The sequence below is a fragment of the Scylla paramamosain genome, chromosome 4 (genome assembly GCF_035594125.1).
Source record: "Scylla paramamosain isolate STU-SP2022 chromosome 4, ASM3559412v1, whole genome shotgun sequence".
Taxonomy (NCBI): domain Eukaryota; kingdom Metazoa; phylum Arthropoda; class Malacostraca; order Decapoda; family Portunidae; genus Scylla; species Scylla paramamosain.
This window is the reverse complement of record NC_087154.1, coordinates 34,879,527-34,895,839: the sequence shown is the minus strand read 5'-3', so window position 1 is coordinate 34,895,839 and position 16,313 is coordinate 34,879,527. Positions and strand designations below refer to the sequence as shown.

The following is a 16,313-nucleotide window of genomic DNA, read 5'->3' as shown; positions in this document are numbered from 1 at the left end:
GTAATAGATACATGTATGGACAAAGAAAATCTGTGAAAAATTAGTGACCCCCTTAAGAATACCCCTGAACCCCCAAAACTTTGTTTAAGTAAAGGAAAAAAAAAACATTTACCCTGAAGCAGCATAAGACATGCCTTCCCATAATTTGTTTAGTAAGTTAACCTTCTCCTCCAGTCATCACCTTCCCTGCATGCTTTGGAGTGTCTCCAGCCAGTTTCTTTGCAGGTCACTTAGGTGCCATGGTGAAAAAAGCTTATGTTCATACAATACAGTTAAGAAGATGAAGTGTAGCATAGTGGGGGTGAAGCTGACATTAGTTTATTGTGTGACTGAGGACAATGACACAGAGTCATATGCTGCAGCATTGGCATGTGGGAACACTGTGTGGTAGGCAGATGTGTAAGTGTATTTGTGTGTGGTGGTGAGCAGTGGGTGATTTGAATTTGTGGTTGGCAGCAATCTGTGTAAATAAGAAACCATGGACACCAAAACCATGGTTACCAAGGGATGACAGTACACTTAAATAATAGAATCAATCCATTTTCAATTCATTAAGAGTTCTCTAAATAGTCATACAATATACATTAATGTAGAGATTTGAGAACATAGATTGATGGCAGTAATAATAAATATTTGCTGCTTACCTCTGAGAGTTCTGAGGATGCAACCCAAATGATATCCACCAGCAGAAGAATGAAGATGCCCAGGGCAAGACGCCTTCCGTGAGTCATGGTATACCATCACTGAAGAAAATGTAATGTAAACAACTTATAACAGTAAAATCCATCAAGAGTGTATTATCAAAACTTACCAAAAAAAAAAAAAAAAAAAAAAAAAAAAAATCACTGAATTGTATTCCATTTTAAAAACTCCCAGCTCAACCTCTTCATTATTATGGAGATTTTAAAACATGTTTTTAACAAAACATATGCACATGAATGAATGACATGAATGACAAGCTTATTTCTATACAGGTGGCATCCAAGGCCAAACCAACATAATTCACCACGGAATCACATCTTTTGACAATAACTTTAGTAACATTGTGTCAAACCTCATTTAACATTATTACATCATCAATAAGGTCAGTCATACATGAGGCAGCCTTCATCATCAGTTATATGCATATTTATGTGAAACATTTTGATAATGCTTCCTACTTCTGAAGTCCTTCTTTAAGACTTTCTATATTTTGATAAGTAAAGCCCCTTATGAAATATCATAGAAACATTGATAAACTTATCTGAAGGGGGCATGATAGTCAATGAGCATTTGTCACCAAAACTGATCCTTTTGTAGCTCACTCAAGGTAGACACACATTACCAGTCAAGTTATAAGTGATAACCAGTACCCAAATGAATTTTGGTTAGGCATGACTATCTTGTCAGTACACATATGCCTACCTGGCACATTCTATTTCATAAAAAAATATATATATATATCAGTTAGTAAAATCAGTTTCCCTAACCTATGACCTACTCACCTATATTATAATCTCCATCAGTTTTTCTCATCTTCCCAGCTGCTAACTCTGTACAGATGCATTATCTGTCCATGTAATGAAGAATGTTTCACATGAACTCTGAAGGAGGTTTCAAGACACTTATCATCCATTACTGGATTTTTCTATTTAGAACCTCTCTGAGAACTGGCATTCTAGTGAGGCTTTTTTTTTTCTCTCTTGAATCTTCTTTTGGTCTTAGCCAGTGACCCTCTTACATAAAAAAAAAAAAAAATAAGGCAAAAGGCACCAGTGCTGTCTTGATTTTCTAGCATGGCAAATCACCAGTACAAATGCTCATAAGGACAAAATTTAAATTTTATACATAACCTTACTCTCAGGAAACAGAGAGTGGTTCTGTTTTCTGAATCCCTTAACATTAATGGGACATCTGTGACTGTTTTCACACTTATGAGTATTTTCACATCCATATCATATATGACAGCAATATATTAGATTATAGAGACATTTTAGGTCATGCAAAATTAACAATTTTTTACTTTCCCTAATCATTCTCCTTCTTTCCTTCCACAATTCCACACTGTAATCTGTCAGCTATCACTGACCTCTTGTAATGGACTATTTTTTCACTGATATTCCACTGTCATTTCCAAGGCAGCAGTACCATGAGTAGTATTTGTTAGCACAGATACTAATATGTGTTTTTTGAAACGCCGTCTTATTTTTAAGTCCACCATCCACAATAAATTCCAATTTCATGCAGTCCATACGGATGTCAAAGAAAAGAGAGAAAACCCACCACTGTCCAAAATTTTAAAATGTTCAAGTTACTTGGAAAATGACAGTCCAATTTCAGCAAGACACACCATCTAATGAGCAACATTATATATTTAACCGAGAATAAGTAAAAAGTTTTAAGAAGGGATGAGGCTACGGCAGCCTACTTAAAGTGATATGTGGAAAAGATTTCATGTCATTCGCCCAAGTCTACATAACATTATAGCAAGATGATTTTGTGCCATAGCAGTCTGGTTAGATGCTGTACAGATAATAAGATTAATAAGAAACCGTGGGTGAGGACTGGACTGGCATAACACAATGTATATGCCTCATAATGGAATGAATGACATAACAGGAGTAAACATAGCTGTGCTGAAGCAAGGCTTATCAAGGGCGCCTCGCCAAGACAACTAAGCACGCTTGACATCATAAAATGAACCACACCAGTGAGTGAATTCCGCAATCCTCTTAGTCGCAACACACACCACATAAACAAAACATACATCACCTCAATGTTGAACAGCAACGCCTTACAAGTTGTTTATTCCTGACCCGCCGCCGCCACTGTGATCACCTGACAGGGCTCCCCCCACAAAGGCACAAATCAGTAATTCCCTAGGCTCGTGCTGAAAAATCCCTAGATTGGACAAAAAATTCCCTAGTTTACAAATATTGACACGTACAGTACCAAAAAATCTTATATATATATATATATATATATATATATATATATATATATATATATATATATATATATATATATATATATATATATATATATATATTTTATGAATAGAAAAACCTAGTTGTTGAATATTTCAGATTTTTTTTTATTGTTATACAGATAATATACTACAATAACTACTGAAAAAATAATTCCCTTTTTGATAATGATTTCCCTTGAGAAAAAAATAGTTGTTGAATATTTCAGATTTTTTTTTATCGTTATACAGATAATATACTACAATAACTACTGAAAAAATAATTCCCATTTAGATCATGATTTCCCTCGAAAAAAAAATAGTAACACGATGTTTGAACTTTCTTCTGATGAATAAATTTTCCGTTGACACTCACTGGTTTTAGTGAGGCGAAACGTAAAATTAGCCTTTCAAAACATTACTAAACAGTATTATCAAGCAATTATCTCGCAAAACCTGCAGTTGTTGCAGTATTCATATTATTATCAGTTTCAATATAGAATGTCATGACATCCTGTAGCCGATACACTTATATAAATCTTATTCACATTCCTGCATAACACTGAAGGAACTATGTTTTACAATAATTCACAAAAAAAAATATTGTAAGTGTGTGTGTGTGTGTGTGTGTGTGTGTGTACCGTAAATGGATGGTAGCAACTGGTTGAGTCAGTTGAGCCGAAGCTGCTGAGTCGCTGCTGACCTGAGCGTCGATGCACATTTGCTGGAACTTCATTGTTGTTGACTCCGGTAGTAATGATCGCTTGCGCACTGTCCTTTAGTAAACGCTAGAAATAATTTCAGGTATTAGGATAGTAATAACAGTTGTAAATCCCTAAACTGTCACTAAAGGCAATCAGAAATCCCTAGAATATCCCCCAAAAAAACAAAATCCCCAGATTGTCACTAAATGCATGAAAAGTCCCAATCTGGGGACAAAATCCCCAGAAGTGGGAGCCCTGCTGATAATCCAGATAGTCTATTTATCATGGTACTAGAGAAATTAATGGTGCCACTTAGGACGCCTTAAAGGCTTGCACAGTTCTATCATAACATTGTGAAATCTAAGTCATGCATGCAGATTTCATTTCAGATTTTTCTTAGGGAGAGCAACTAATGTTACAGGTCGAGAGAAAAAGAGGATGAAGAGAGAGTGAACAGTAACGTGGGGAGCAACTCCGATCAAGTGATCGGAGACGCGTTTCTCCTATTGTGAGGAGTGGACAACCCTGATGGCCTGAGCTGCAGACCTGCTTGTGCCTTCGGCCACCTTTCACGGTGAGCTTGCCATCTTTACTGTGGCGTTCTGTGGTGCCTGCCTATGTGTACCTGTGTGCCTAGCGGATTATAGTTACTTTTGTGTGGGGGTGAGTGGCGACTTCGCTATGGGTGAGTCACCTGCCATGCCCAGGGGTAATGACTGTCCGTCTCAGGACCTGGATGTAATTCAAGGCTCGGAGATGGATGAGTTTCCTCCCCTCACTGCTGGCAAGTGTGGGCCCCTGTCGCTACCTCGGGATCCCAGAAGACCATCCACCCTTGCCCGGAGGACCGGATTTCTCCACGGGAGCCAGCAAAGGAAGACGATGGCGGGGCAGAGTCCTTTCGGTAAATTTATAGTTTAAGCCAATGCCCCCAATCTCTACCCACGGCCCCCCAATCCCTCAAGCAAGCTTGGGGGCCTGTGGGGAACCTAACCTAACCTGCCCGCGCAGCTTATGGGTACTTATAGAGACTTCCTATTGGTGCAACTCGTGGTGTTAAGTGGTGGTAGCACGTGATTGGCCCGAGGAATTATAGACACACTGATCCTATCCAGCAGCTACCCACAATTCAAAGCATTAAACAACTGAAGTTCAGGCAACAATACACCATTTATGTTTACCTGTGGACTTAGAAAAAGTTGAGAGCGCTGTGCATTCCCAGGCCTATTGTGGCGTTATTATTAATTTCCGACAAGTAGTGTAATCATTAGAAATGATCTGAATAGTGAGAAGAACAAAATGAGGTAGGTTATTACCACGTAGTGTGTAATGGCTTAAACTATAATAAAACCGTCCTTTCTTCTTAGCTCCAGCATCGGCGCCAAAATATTCTTTAATCCTTTAAAGACTCCCCACTAAAGAAGTACATCCTGGAGGGTCATACCCGCGCCCTGGGCAACGGGTCTTCCCTTGTCATTGCGGTTTGGGGACACAATATTCCAGAAGTGCCCCCTCTCCTGCAGGATTCATTCATCATAGGGGATTGGACAGTCACCTGCCGGCGTGTTGAGAGGGGTGGTAATCCCCCTCCCAATATGCCAAGGTGAGCCCCCTTGGTGAGGATATGACCTTACCAGAAATATGCAGCTCTACTAAAGCCAGGGACGGGTTGCCTTGATCCCCCCGCCCCATCTTTCACGCTCCACCTTGAGTCGTTAGGTCAAGCTCAAGGTCACTGGTGACCTGCCCTCGGCTGTGTATATAGGTCATCTGGTGTACTCGCCTCGTCCCTACATGCTGCCTATCCTGAGGTGCCCCGCATGCCAACGCCTTGGCCAATCCATTAACACTTGCCGCTCAGCGATCCGCTGCTCATCCCTGTGGACCATCTCCATATAAAGGCCCGCGTCACCTAGTATTGCAAGGTGACAATCTCCAACAACAACAGCAGCTCACGCTGTAGTAGCCCCCACACATCCAAAAGGAACTGACGGTACGTGCAACAGACTTACCATTGTTTTCAGTGCAGGGGACATCATGGCCCCAGGTCAGTGCACTGTCCCTACAATGTGAAAGCCTAGGACCTCAATCTCCGTCTGACGCAAGAAAAAATACCCCTCCACGACATATACAGATAGTTACGGTTACTACCCTATATGCCCTTCCAGCCACCTCGTCCATCCAGCTCCTCTTCCAAGAGTACGTTGGCTGTACCGGCCTCTTCTAGACTGGTGGATCCCTCCATCCCCTTCAGTCATGGTCACCTCAAATAACCGTTACAAGTCCCTGCAAGACCTGCTCGAGGAAGAGTATACATCTGGCAATCACCATCACCTGCTGCATAACCTCCACCGTCTCTCTCTCTCTTTAAAATTTATGGCCTATCTTCCCCTTTGTACATTTAGTAGTAGTACAGTAAATAATGTTTGTTTCTTTGGTACTTCGTAATTGCACTCTACCCTTACCGAATGACTCTCTCCCCCTCCACCTCTCAATATTCACGGGTTGCAGTTGCAATTTTGTACTTATATTAATTATGGAGGAAAAATGTATCACTTTAAAGAAACAAATACGAGTGTCTCGCCGTCATTTTTATGCCTAAAGTTTGTGGATTTCAGGAAGAGAAGTGCTGTAACTATTAAAATCAGACTCATTTTCCTTTCTTCCTCTTATTTTCCTTCCTTCATTTCAATACAATAATAGCTTAGCCAAGGGCTATCTGTCTGATTCTATCTATGGTGGCATAGTTGGGGAGGGGGTTGAGTGGGTGGTGCAGGGGGGAAGGGGGCCCCAGCTTGCAAAAGGTTGAGAACCCCTGATACATAGCAATATATTCTTGATTAAACATTGCATTGAAGTCAGCTGGCAGTTGATGTGCTGTGGCATCTAGCTTGTGAGACTTGTACTGCAGCAGCTAACACATCAGGTAGCAGCACAAGGCAGGGATGACACCCTCCACTCGGCTCTACCTGACGTGAGACCCAGCAACGAGGCACCACCATCTTTGATTACAGACAACATGGCAATAACAGCACCAGGTAGGGAGGACACCCAGCACTGGCTGTAGACACCCTATACTTGGCTCTTCCTGATGTCAGATCTTGCAATGAAGTAGCATCAGCCTTGATTGCAGACAGGATGGCAGCAGTAGCAACAGGCTGGAAGACTCAGCAGTAGACACCCTCCATTTGCTTCTTCATGATTTTGGATCCTGTGATGAGGTGAGGCACCACCAGAAGTGTATCTATATACCAGACCAGCAGTCCTACATAGGGAGGTCGAGATAAGGTACCATACATTCACACATGCACACATACACGCACACAGATGAGCAAGATTGTGAATACCATAACATATTAACATCTTTCCATTCTGACATCACCTCTTGAGTGCGTCTTGTTGAGCTTGAAGATGTTGAACCATTCATTGAGCTCCTTGCATACATCCTCAAAATGCTGAACCAATCCACCACGCTATGTTGATGAAACTCAGTTTGCCCTTCTCCATCTTCAGCATCTCCTCTCGTATTCAATCAACCTCCTCAGTTGTTTGTAGCACCAGCCCTCTCTGGGTCTCTGCATGACACCCACGTCCTTCGTTTCGCACCGACTTCACAGCATCCACCACATTCCTCGTGGTCTCTTCTTCTCCGACATACTCCAGACCATTTCTTCCTTGGATGATCAACATCTTGTCCCTCATGTTGGCTGCTTCTTCCACACTCTTCCTGATGTCAGTAATCTTCACACCATTTAAGCTGGTGCAGCTGCTCCCTCTCATCATGCACTTGACATGGCTGGACATTATCTTAATGCTGTTGCCACCAATCTTAATCAGTGCCTTTCTCTGCCTTATCTTCATGGTCTGCCAGTTTGGTCTTGGCTGGGGGTTCTCACTGCCAGGACACTTTCATGTCTGATGGGCTGGGGTTCAACAAGATCTATCCCTATTACATTCTATTTCTTCTTGTCTGCTACTCTGCAGTTGTAGGCACTGCTATCCCTTCATACATTTGATAAACGTTCATTCCAAATGTTCCAATCTCAAACCAATTCATACCTCTCACCTTTCATTTCCTTTACCCCAGCTCCAACCTATTTCTTCATCCATTGCTACTACAGACCCAAAATAATTGAAAGTCTACTTCCCAACTGCTCACCATTCAGCCTTACATTCATCCTACTACCCATCTCCCTGGACCCCCTAAAAAGAAATTTCTCATTAAATATAAAAAAAAACCTACCTTCCCAATTATTTTTACACATACACAGACAAGATTACCTAATAATGAATAGAACTGCAGTATGGAGAATGAAGCCTGCAAATTTCATAGGCAATTAGATTTTGGTCATAAATACAAGATAAACATACCACAGTAAGATTTATTTAATACAGTTGCTGTGGTTTACCCATTGTGGACTTGAGGTGAAGAGAACGAACATTCTGCCAGTGCTTCTTAAGGAGGGACACCAAGAAGTTCATTGCCAGGTAAATGTTCTGCACCAATTCATCGGGACCCATTGTCACGTGCCCAATGCAGACAGAGAGGCACAACACCTGTTAAATTTTTTTTTAAATTGTAAGTAATAATTCAAAATATTCACAATTACTTACCTGCTAAAAAAAAAAATAATCAGCTGTAATTGGTCCACAAGTCAGATATGGTTCAGATAATACATGCAAACATCATGAGTGAAAAATTAAACTCCCTGAATGGTCAGGCACTGCCATCTTATGATAGAAAGACCATTATTGTGAATGAAATGTTTCTCATATTTGGTTCTATCATTCACAACCATTTTTCCTTGTTTTACAAACATCACATCTTTTCATATCACCCACCTTTCCCACAGACAGTCTTCAACTTTACCCACCTGTACACCACTTGTATTCAATCTAGCTATCCTCTTCATCACTCACTACTTCCATCCCCTCTACAGTACTAGTCATAAGTATTAGACCCCCTGGCTGGGGGGTCCTGATATTTGTGGGAAAAAAAAAAAAAAAAAAAAAAAAAAAAAAAAAAAAAAAAGCATGATCCTTTTGAGAGTGAACTATTTTAGCTCAAAATATCACCCCCTGCCATGACATCACAGCATCCCTCAGTTTCATGCCAGTGGCTCATAGCCTCCCCTTAGCATGCCTTAGGGCATGTTGGAGAGCATTAACCTGCAGCGGCTTATTCCGCATCCTGGCATATATGATTGTGCTATAACATCTTGTGATAATTCATTCTGTTTGTTAATATGGTTAAAATGAATGAGTATTCATCTGTGCAGATAATGGGCCTCATGGAAGCAGGTCAATCAGTTAGAGAAATGACTGAACAGTTGGCAGTATTAAATACAAGGCAAGCGCTGGTAGTAGCAGTTTGGGGAGGAAGGGAATCGTATCACACCTGAACCTAAAAAATGGGCTGGGCACCCTAGAGAGCTGTTACTGTCTTAAAGCATCCAGTGATCTTGATGTCAGACTCCACTGGATGTTTAAGACATTAACAGCCCTCTTATTTGTCTTCCAGGGGTGCCCAGACAGTTTTTAGGTTCAGGCACATCATGATTCCCTTTCTCCCTGAATTGCTATGACCAATGCTGGACTTGTACTGGATGCTGCCAACTGTTCAGTTATTTCTCAAACTGAATGACCTGTTTCCTTGAGGCCCATGATCTGCACAATAGTCTCAGATCAATATTCTTTCAATTTAACCATATTAACAAACAGAATTAATTATCAAAAGTTATTGCGTAATAATTTGCCAGGATCCAGAAGTAACTGCAGGTTATTGCTCTCCAACATGCCCCAAGGCACGCTGAGGGGAGGCTGAGTCAGTGGCACAAAGCCGTGGGATATGGTGACATCATGGCAGTGGCAGACTCTTTTGGCTAAAATGGTTCACTCTCAAGACCATGCTTTTTTCACTATAAGTATTGGACCCTACACCTAGGGGGTCAAATACTCATGACGAGTACTGTACATCTAACAATCAATCTTAAAACTCCCTCCTATGCTTAATCATCAGTTTCCCAACCACTCTTACTCCACACATACACACACTGACAGTGCATTCCATCTTGTTTACTCTATTCCCACATTTCAGTTACACATCAGCACCATTATACACAGCAATCATTCCTCAACACTTCTCGCTCAGCTTATTAACACTGCACCTCCTACAACTACTGTAGTTTATTCACTAGTATCTGAACCAGACAAGCATTAAGAGCCTAGATAAGTTTGTAAGCTGTGCACCAAATGGCTACTGCTTTATATACAACTCCTGAACATAAGAACATAAGAAATAAGGGAAGCTGCAAGAAGCGACCAGGCTTACACGTGGCAGTCCCTGTATGAAACACTCCTACCTATTTCCATCTGTTATCCCCATCCATAAACTTGTCTAATCTTCTCTTAAAGCTCTCTAGTGTCCTGGCACTAACTACATGATTACTGAGTCCGTTCCACTCATCTACCACTCTATTTGAGAACCAATTTTTTCCTATCTCCTTCCTAAACCTAAATTTTTCAAGCTTGAACCCGTTATTTCTTGTTCTACCCTGGTTGCTGATCCTAAGAATTTTGCTTACATCTCCCTTGTTATAACCCTTATACCACTTAAAGACTTCTATCAGGTCCCCTCTTAACCTACGTCTCTCTAGAGAATGTAAATTTAACCGCTTCAACCTCGCTTCGTAAGGAATACTCCTCATCCCCTGTATCCTTTTAGTCATTCTCCTCTGTACTGATTCTAATAGACCTATATCTTTCCTGTAATGTGGGGACCAGAACTGCACAGCGTAGTCTAGATGAGGTCTGACCAGCGCCAAGTATAACTTTAATATTACTTCCGGCCTTCTACTTTTAACACTCCTAAAAATGAATCCTAGTACCCTATTTGCCTTGTTTCTGGCTTCTATGCATTGTTTCCCTAGACGGAGTTCAGAGCTAACTATAACTCCTAAATCTTTCTCGTACCCTGTACCTACCAGAGTTTGGGTGTTTAATGTGTACCTATTGTGTGGGTTTCCTCTACCTACGCTAAGCACTTTGCATTTATTGATATTAAATTGCATTTGCCAGAACTGGAGAGAAAAAGATTTCAAACACATACAACAGACAAAAGCATACCTTCTTCATCTGGAACTTGATGGTGGCTTTGATTTCATCCACTTTGTCACACAACTTCTCAGAGTGGGTGCACATGGTGGGGAATTTGCCAGCCTTGTTGAGGCCAGGACCTACCAGACGGGGGATCTGCTTGATCAGGGCATCAGAGGCGATGAATGCATCGTACTTCTTTGCTGTATGAAAGAAAGGAATGTACTATTACCATGTAAAAGGTGCAGGAGTAACAACAGTATGTGTGAAAACTTCAGAGTGAGCTGAGAACTATCTTCAATAGATTCAGGTTATTCACATCATCATGAAAGGATATTTCCTAGCCTAAACCAAAAAATCTAACATCCCATCTCCTGAGAAATTTCAATTTTGTTAAAAAAAAAGCACGAAGCTATTTTATGCACATCCATTTAATGGCATCTAAGAAAAAGCAGAACAAATTCAATCCATAAATCACCACAGTCTTTTGAAAATAAAGTAATTTACCTATAGCTGTAATTTCATACTGAAATAATATTGCACAAGTATTCTGTTCTTAAACAACAAACACCTGAACTCCTACATGCAATTGGAGATATCATGACATGGTTCGTGGTCTCAGCTGCCAGGTGTCCAGTGTCATCTCTCAAGGATGTGGACGGTGTTAAGAGTAACCAGTTATGAATTTTTCTCTCACAAGCTGATGCTTTACTTCAATAAAGTTTTCATTATCCATCTGCATGTTTAATAACACTAACAGTATTTCTTCAATGAGTAAAAGCTACATTTATAAAGTAATTTAATAAATCCCAAGAGCCCTGTTACACATGTTAAACAGCCAGTTCTTGCAGAAAAGAAAACACATTAAGAAACTATACTTAGTCCAAATTGTTAAAAGTCTGTGCCTATTGAAAAAATGGCACACATTATGAAACAGTGGTATCTTTAGGGAGAATCCTGTCACACTTACATATTAATTCTTATAATTTTTAGGCTGTGAGCACAAGCCTTCAATAACAAAATGGGATGATGTGTTTGTGTGTTGTGGCAGACTACAAATCTGGATCTGCATTCACAAAGCAGTCCTTGCCAGTCTAAGCTATGAAACATGTCACACCTAGGACAATATGGTACATTCTTAGTCATAAACTGTGCATGTCTGTCATAAATCCAGAGTCCACCTTGTCTTAACAGCTTATGACAGACACTCCCACTGCCAAGATAGGCTGCCCCACACCATTTCCAGCAAAGGAATTATTTACCCTGAAGGGACATACTGAATGACCTTAGTGACACAGAACTCATCAGAGGATACTGTTTAGACCATGAAGGTATTCTCTTTGTCACTGATCTAGTGAAAGAAGCCTTACTAAGTGACACAAAGGAGCAATCCACTCATCCCCGAAATGAAAATGGTCATAACTTAAAGATATCTTGCTGTTGGGAAAAGCTAATGGGAAAAATATAGGTGTGCAGTTATATACTGGCTGAGGTAACAATGGAGAGAGAGAGAGAGAGAGAGAGAGAGAGAGAGAGAGAGAGAGAGAGAGAGAGAGAGAGAGAGAGAGAGAGAGAGAGAGAGAGAGAGAGAGAGAGAGAGAGAGAATCATAAGCATATAGAAAAGCATTCATAAACTGAGAATTAAAGTTATCTGCATTTTATTTTCTAAAGAGAACAATGCTACAGACATCTGGCTACTGAGACCATTAAGTGGTGATATCTCCAAAAGGTGTGGCTTCAACTGGTTTGACTGCATAATATAATGCTTTTTAATCCAGTGGCAATGTTGATGACCTGGCAACTGAATAACTGTGCTAGGTCATAATCATCCTTGAGATTAACATTTTATCCTTCTAATAGCAAAGGTGAGAAGTTTGTCAACTGATCACATATTTTGAAGTAAAAATCAATAGACAATATTCCACTCAGTTTCTTTCCCAATACAGCCACAATGTATTATAAATTGCTTGGAGATTGAGCAATGACAGAAGCAAATCTATTCTCATAATACCTGGAAAAGAATAAAGGAAGTGAAATTAAAATTAGTCTTACCCAGTTTCTTGACAAGCTTCTTATCCTTGTTAAGCTTCTTGAGGTCATCAGCAGACATACAAGGCAGGTTATTTTCCTTTGCTTCATCAATGTGCATCTGGTCACCAAGAATGCACACCTTCATTTTGGGCTTAGGAATATGCTTCAACCTTGGAGAAAAATTTATAAAGGTTAAACAAATACAGATCATTTACTGGTATGTTCAAAGAAAAGAAATATTGTCTCCACTTCATGCTACAAGAATTTATTCAATATAGATGATAGGTTTAGGAACTTTTAGTTCATACAGAGGCATACCTCAAACACTTGTACCAACAGATATTAATAATACCCTAACACCAGTTTAGCCACCAGAGAGAGAGAGAGAGAGAGAGAGAGAGAGAGAGAGAGAGAGAGAGAGAGAGAGAGAGAGAGAGAGAGAGAGAGAGAGAGAGAGAGAGAGAGAGAGAGAGAGAGAGAATTATGGGTGAACTCTTCTACCATAAAACAAAAATTACTGAAATGTACCAAGGAATATTCTTGGAAGTCTCTAAAGTGTATATTCCTATCATCAAGGAATATTCTTGGAAGTTTCTAAAGTGTATATTCCTATCATTAAAAACTTGGAATATTTAACTATAATGTTTTGTCAATAACTGTAATAAGAAATTACCTACAATGCTTTAATAATACTGAGGACTTCAATTAATGAAAATAGTATGCCTGAGAAATATTACAAGGATTTTCTACAAGAATCAGCAGTCAAATACAACCTGAAATCAACATGAAACACCTTTTACCTGGTTTCTGCCTGAAGCAGGTGCACATCTTCAGACACTTTAGAGTTTAATGGCAAAAATGCCTCCCCAGTTATTTTAAGACCCTGGGTGAAGGTCCGTCAGGGAATAATCCCCAACTCCCTAGACCAAACAATAGGCAAGCAGGACAGAACAATTCAGTCCAATCACATCTACCATGTTATGTCTCTGCAACCATCTTCTGAGATTAAAAAGCCTTTATACTGAATGGGGCATGCCATGTGTGGGATTATATGGCAACTAGAATACTTTATTAAAAAATTACCTACACTGATGGCTATCTCAGTATTTTTGCACAAATTGCAATTTTCCTGTAGAGCTGGATTTTCTTAAAAATAACTCAAGGTCTTCATATTTCTAAAGTAGTCTGACTAAAAGTGCCATCCACAAAAATATGCAAGTTTTAAAAGTTTAGAGAAAAAATGGGTTAGTTCCAAAGTTGACAATTTTCAAATAACATACTTTCCATTCTGAATGAAATATGGCAAGTTACAAAATGTTGCATTGGAAGTAAAATTGGGATGCTGAGTTTGCTGAAGCTGCTGCTATCATCAGTCATCAGCTTTACAGAAGATTTTGACATTTATCCAGCCAAAGAATCAAATACCTTTGTCACATTTCATTGTGGGTTTAACCCATGTTGATAGTAAGGCTGCAGCATGAGACTCAATCAAGACAGATGAAAAGGGACCTCACTTAGGACTGATACTGTCCTGCCAGCACTACTGAAGGTTAGGTAGACTTACTTCACAGTGCCACTGAAACGCTTGTCCTTCTGGGGGTCATAGTTCTTGAGACCAATCTGAAGTTCAACACTCTCCCTGAAGCGGCGCTTCTTTGTTTTAGATCCTTGCAGAACTGCATTCACACACTCATAGAGTGTTTCACGTGTCACCTTGCTGTGAAAAATATGAAATTACCAAAATGCTGAAAAATCATTTATTTATCTATTATAGTAAGTTATGTGGCATTGACATTCTTATGTTATTACAAGACATACTTTAATATTTTCTTAAATTTGGGATAAATTTTTGCTTTAACCAGTCTCTCTATTCTGGATAAATTTTTTTTCTGGTAGTTTTTTTTGGGCCCGATTTGAATTAATCTGCATGTTTTCCCTGCAAATCATTAGCTTATTTTTTTCATTCCCCATCAGAAACTAATGGTTTGCAATAAAAACAAAAAGCAAATTAATATAGACTGAAATCTACTAGATGGAAATATTTTAATTCTCAAAAATCAGCAACACAACAGTAACACTTATTGGCAATGTTCCTCCCAAGAGGACTGGGTGCTGCTTGCCCATAGCCATGCACCACCATCTAGCCACCCTAACAAAACTAACCTTACCTTACTTTACCTAACCTAACAAATCTAACCCAAGTAAACAAACCAAACTAACCTAACATAAATGGCAAGGCTAAGAAAAGAATATGATGTTACTTATCTTTGTAAAATTTGTCAATGCACAGGAAATAATCAAGGCAACACCTACCACAGACAGACATCATCTTTAGACTAATTCAAATTGAGATATAACGCAATGATTGGCTAAATTAATTTTGTACTTTTTAACTGGCAAATGGCAGCATTCTCAAAACAAGAGAACAAATCACCATTACTAATATCATTCTTGTGCTACAGATGTGACATACACATGCATGAAATGTACCTTCACAAGGGTAGATCCGTGCCTGCCTATCCATCACATGCGATGGCGTATCACTTCCGAACATTGGCATGGAAGCGAGCGAGCTTGCTCCCCCCAAAAACAGGTAAATCTTAAAAAATTGCTGTCAGCATCATATAATTTTGTCTTGCCTGTGCATCAGTATGGCGTGACTTTCACAAATGGTAACCTATAGGTCGTTGATCCATGGGTTCCTGAAGGTGTTCATGATTTTACTGAGGGAGTATCATACTGAAGAAAGAAATAGTAAGAGACCTTGGAGTATGGATGAGAAATGACTGTACCTTCAGGGAACACATCTACATAACAGCCAAGAATGCCAGACAGATGGCTGGCTAGATCCTCCGAACCTTTCTGACCAGACATCCACAACACCTTCTGCCACTGTGGAAATCATTTGTAGTCTCCTGAATGGAATACTGCCGCCAGCTGTGAAACCCTCACAAGACTAGTGAGATCCAGGCTCTGGAGTAGGTTCAGTGTTTACCAGACACCTACACGACCAACAAAATTAATGACAGATTGAAATCACTGGAATTGTATTCCTTACAAAGACAACTAGAGAGATACATGATCATCTATGGAAGATACTAGAGGGCACAGTACCCAATCCCCCAACAAAAAGAGGGGAAGGTATTCACTGTCTGACCCATCCTTGATATGAGAGGACCTGCACAAGGCGGTAATTAGACCTTCAAAGGATCAAAACTATCCAGGAAGAAAGCTTCAGCACCATCACACCAAGACTTACACTCCATACCAAGAACCATCTGAGATCTGCACGTATGTAGCACACAAGCTTTTAAGAAAGCTGGATAAATTCCTAACATTCCAGATGAGCCTCATACCACGCGGCCCAACCAACAGAGGGGGCTGGGTCAAACTCCACACTGGAGCAATACCAGTATGTAAATAAGTGTGGAAGCACAAATGGACCAGCTAGGGCCTTGAAGGAAATGCGGCTTGACGTAATATTACTAACCGACTACTTTTGCTAAAAGTCTTCTGAACATCTGTGTATTAAATTAGC

At 40.0% G+C, this 16,313-nt stretch overlaps 2 protein-coding genes and 1 long non-coding RNA gene across 9 annotated transcripts in view; 1 reads left to right on the top strand and 2 right to left on the bottom strand.

The window, feature by feature from the left end:
• LOC135100036 (solute carrier family 35 member F5-like) overlaps positions 1–4,680 on the bottom strand; it is a 40,159-nt gene extending 35,479 nt beyond the window's left edge. Inside the window, exons 1-4 of one of the 7 annotated variants that reach the window (XM_064002886.1) lie at positions 4,300–4,620; positions 3,586–3,732; positions 2,752–2,880; positions 645–743 (exon numbers count right to left, since the gene is read on the bottom strand). In XM_064002886.1, coding sequence (XP_063858956.1) covers positions 645–731 — 87 coding nt within the window. In that variant the 5' untranslated portion in view covers positions 732–743; positions 2,752–2,880; positions 3,586–3,732; positions 4,300–4,620. Of the gene's footprint in view, positions 1–644; positions 744–1,484; positions 1,674–2,751; positions 2,881–3,585; positions 3,733–4,299 lie in introns of those variants that run through there. The other 6 variants (XM_064002887.1, XM_064002891.1, XM_064002893.1 and 3 more) reach the window with 6 other exon arrangements.
• Positions 4,681–4,700: 20 nt separating this feature from the next.
• On the top strand, positions 4,701–8,205 carry LOC135100038 (uncharacterized). Its single transcript, XR_010268491.1, has 2 exons — positions 4,701–5,641; positions 5,817–8,205. It is a non-coding gene; the product is annotated as an uncharacterized LOC135100038 (long non-coding RNA).
• Positions 8,013–16,313, bottom strand: part of LOC135100037 (large ribosomal subunit protein uL1-like) — an 8,719-nt gene continuing 418 nt past the window's right edge. Inside the window, exons 2-5 of the mRNA XM_064002894.1 lie at positions 14,340–14,492; positions 12,797–12,945; positions 10,774–10,946; positions 8,013–8,205 (exon numbers count right to left, since the gene is read on the bottom strand). Of these exons, the coding sequence (XP_063858964.1) occupies positions 8,035–8,205; positions 10,774–10,946; positions 12,797–12,945; positions 14,340–14,492 (646 nt within the window). The 3' untranslated portion in view covers positions 8,013–8,034. The remainder of the gene's footprint in view (positions 8,206–10,773; positions 10,947–12,796; positions 12,946–14,339; positions 14,493–16,313) is intronic.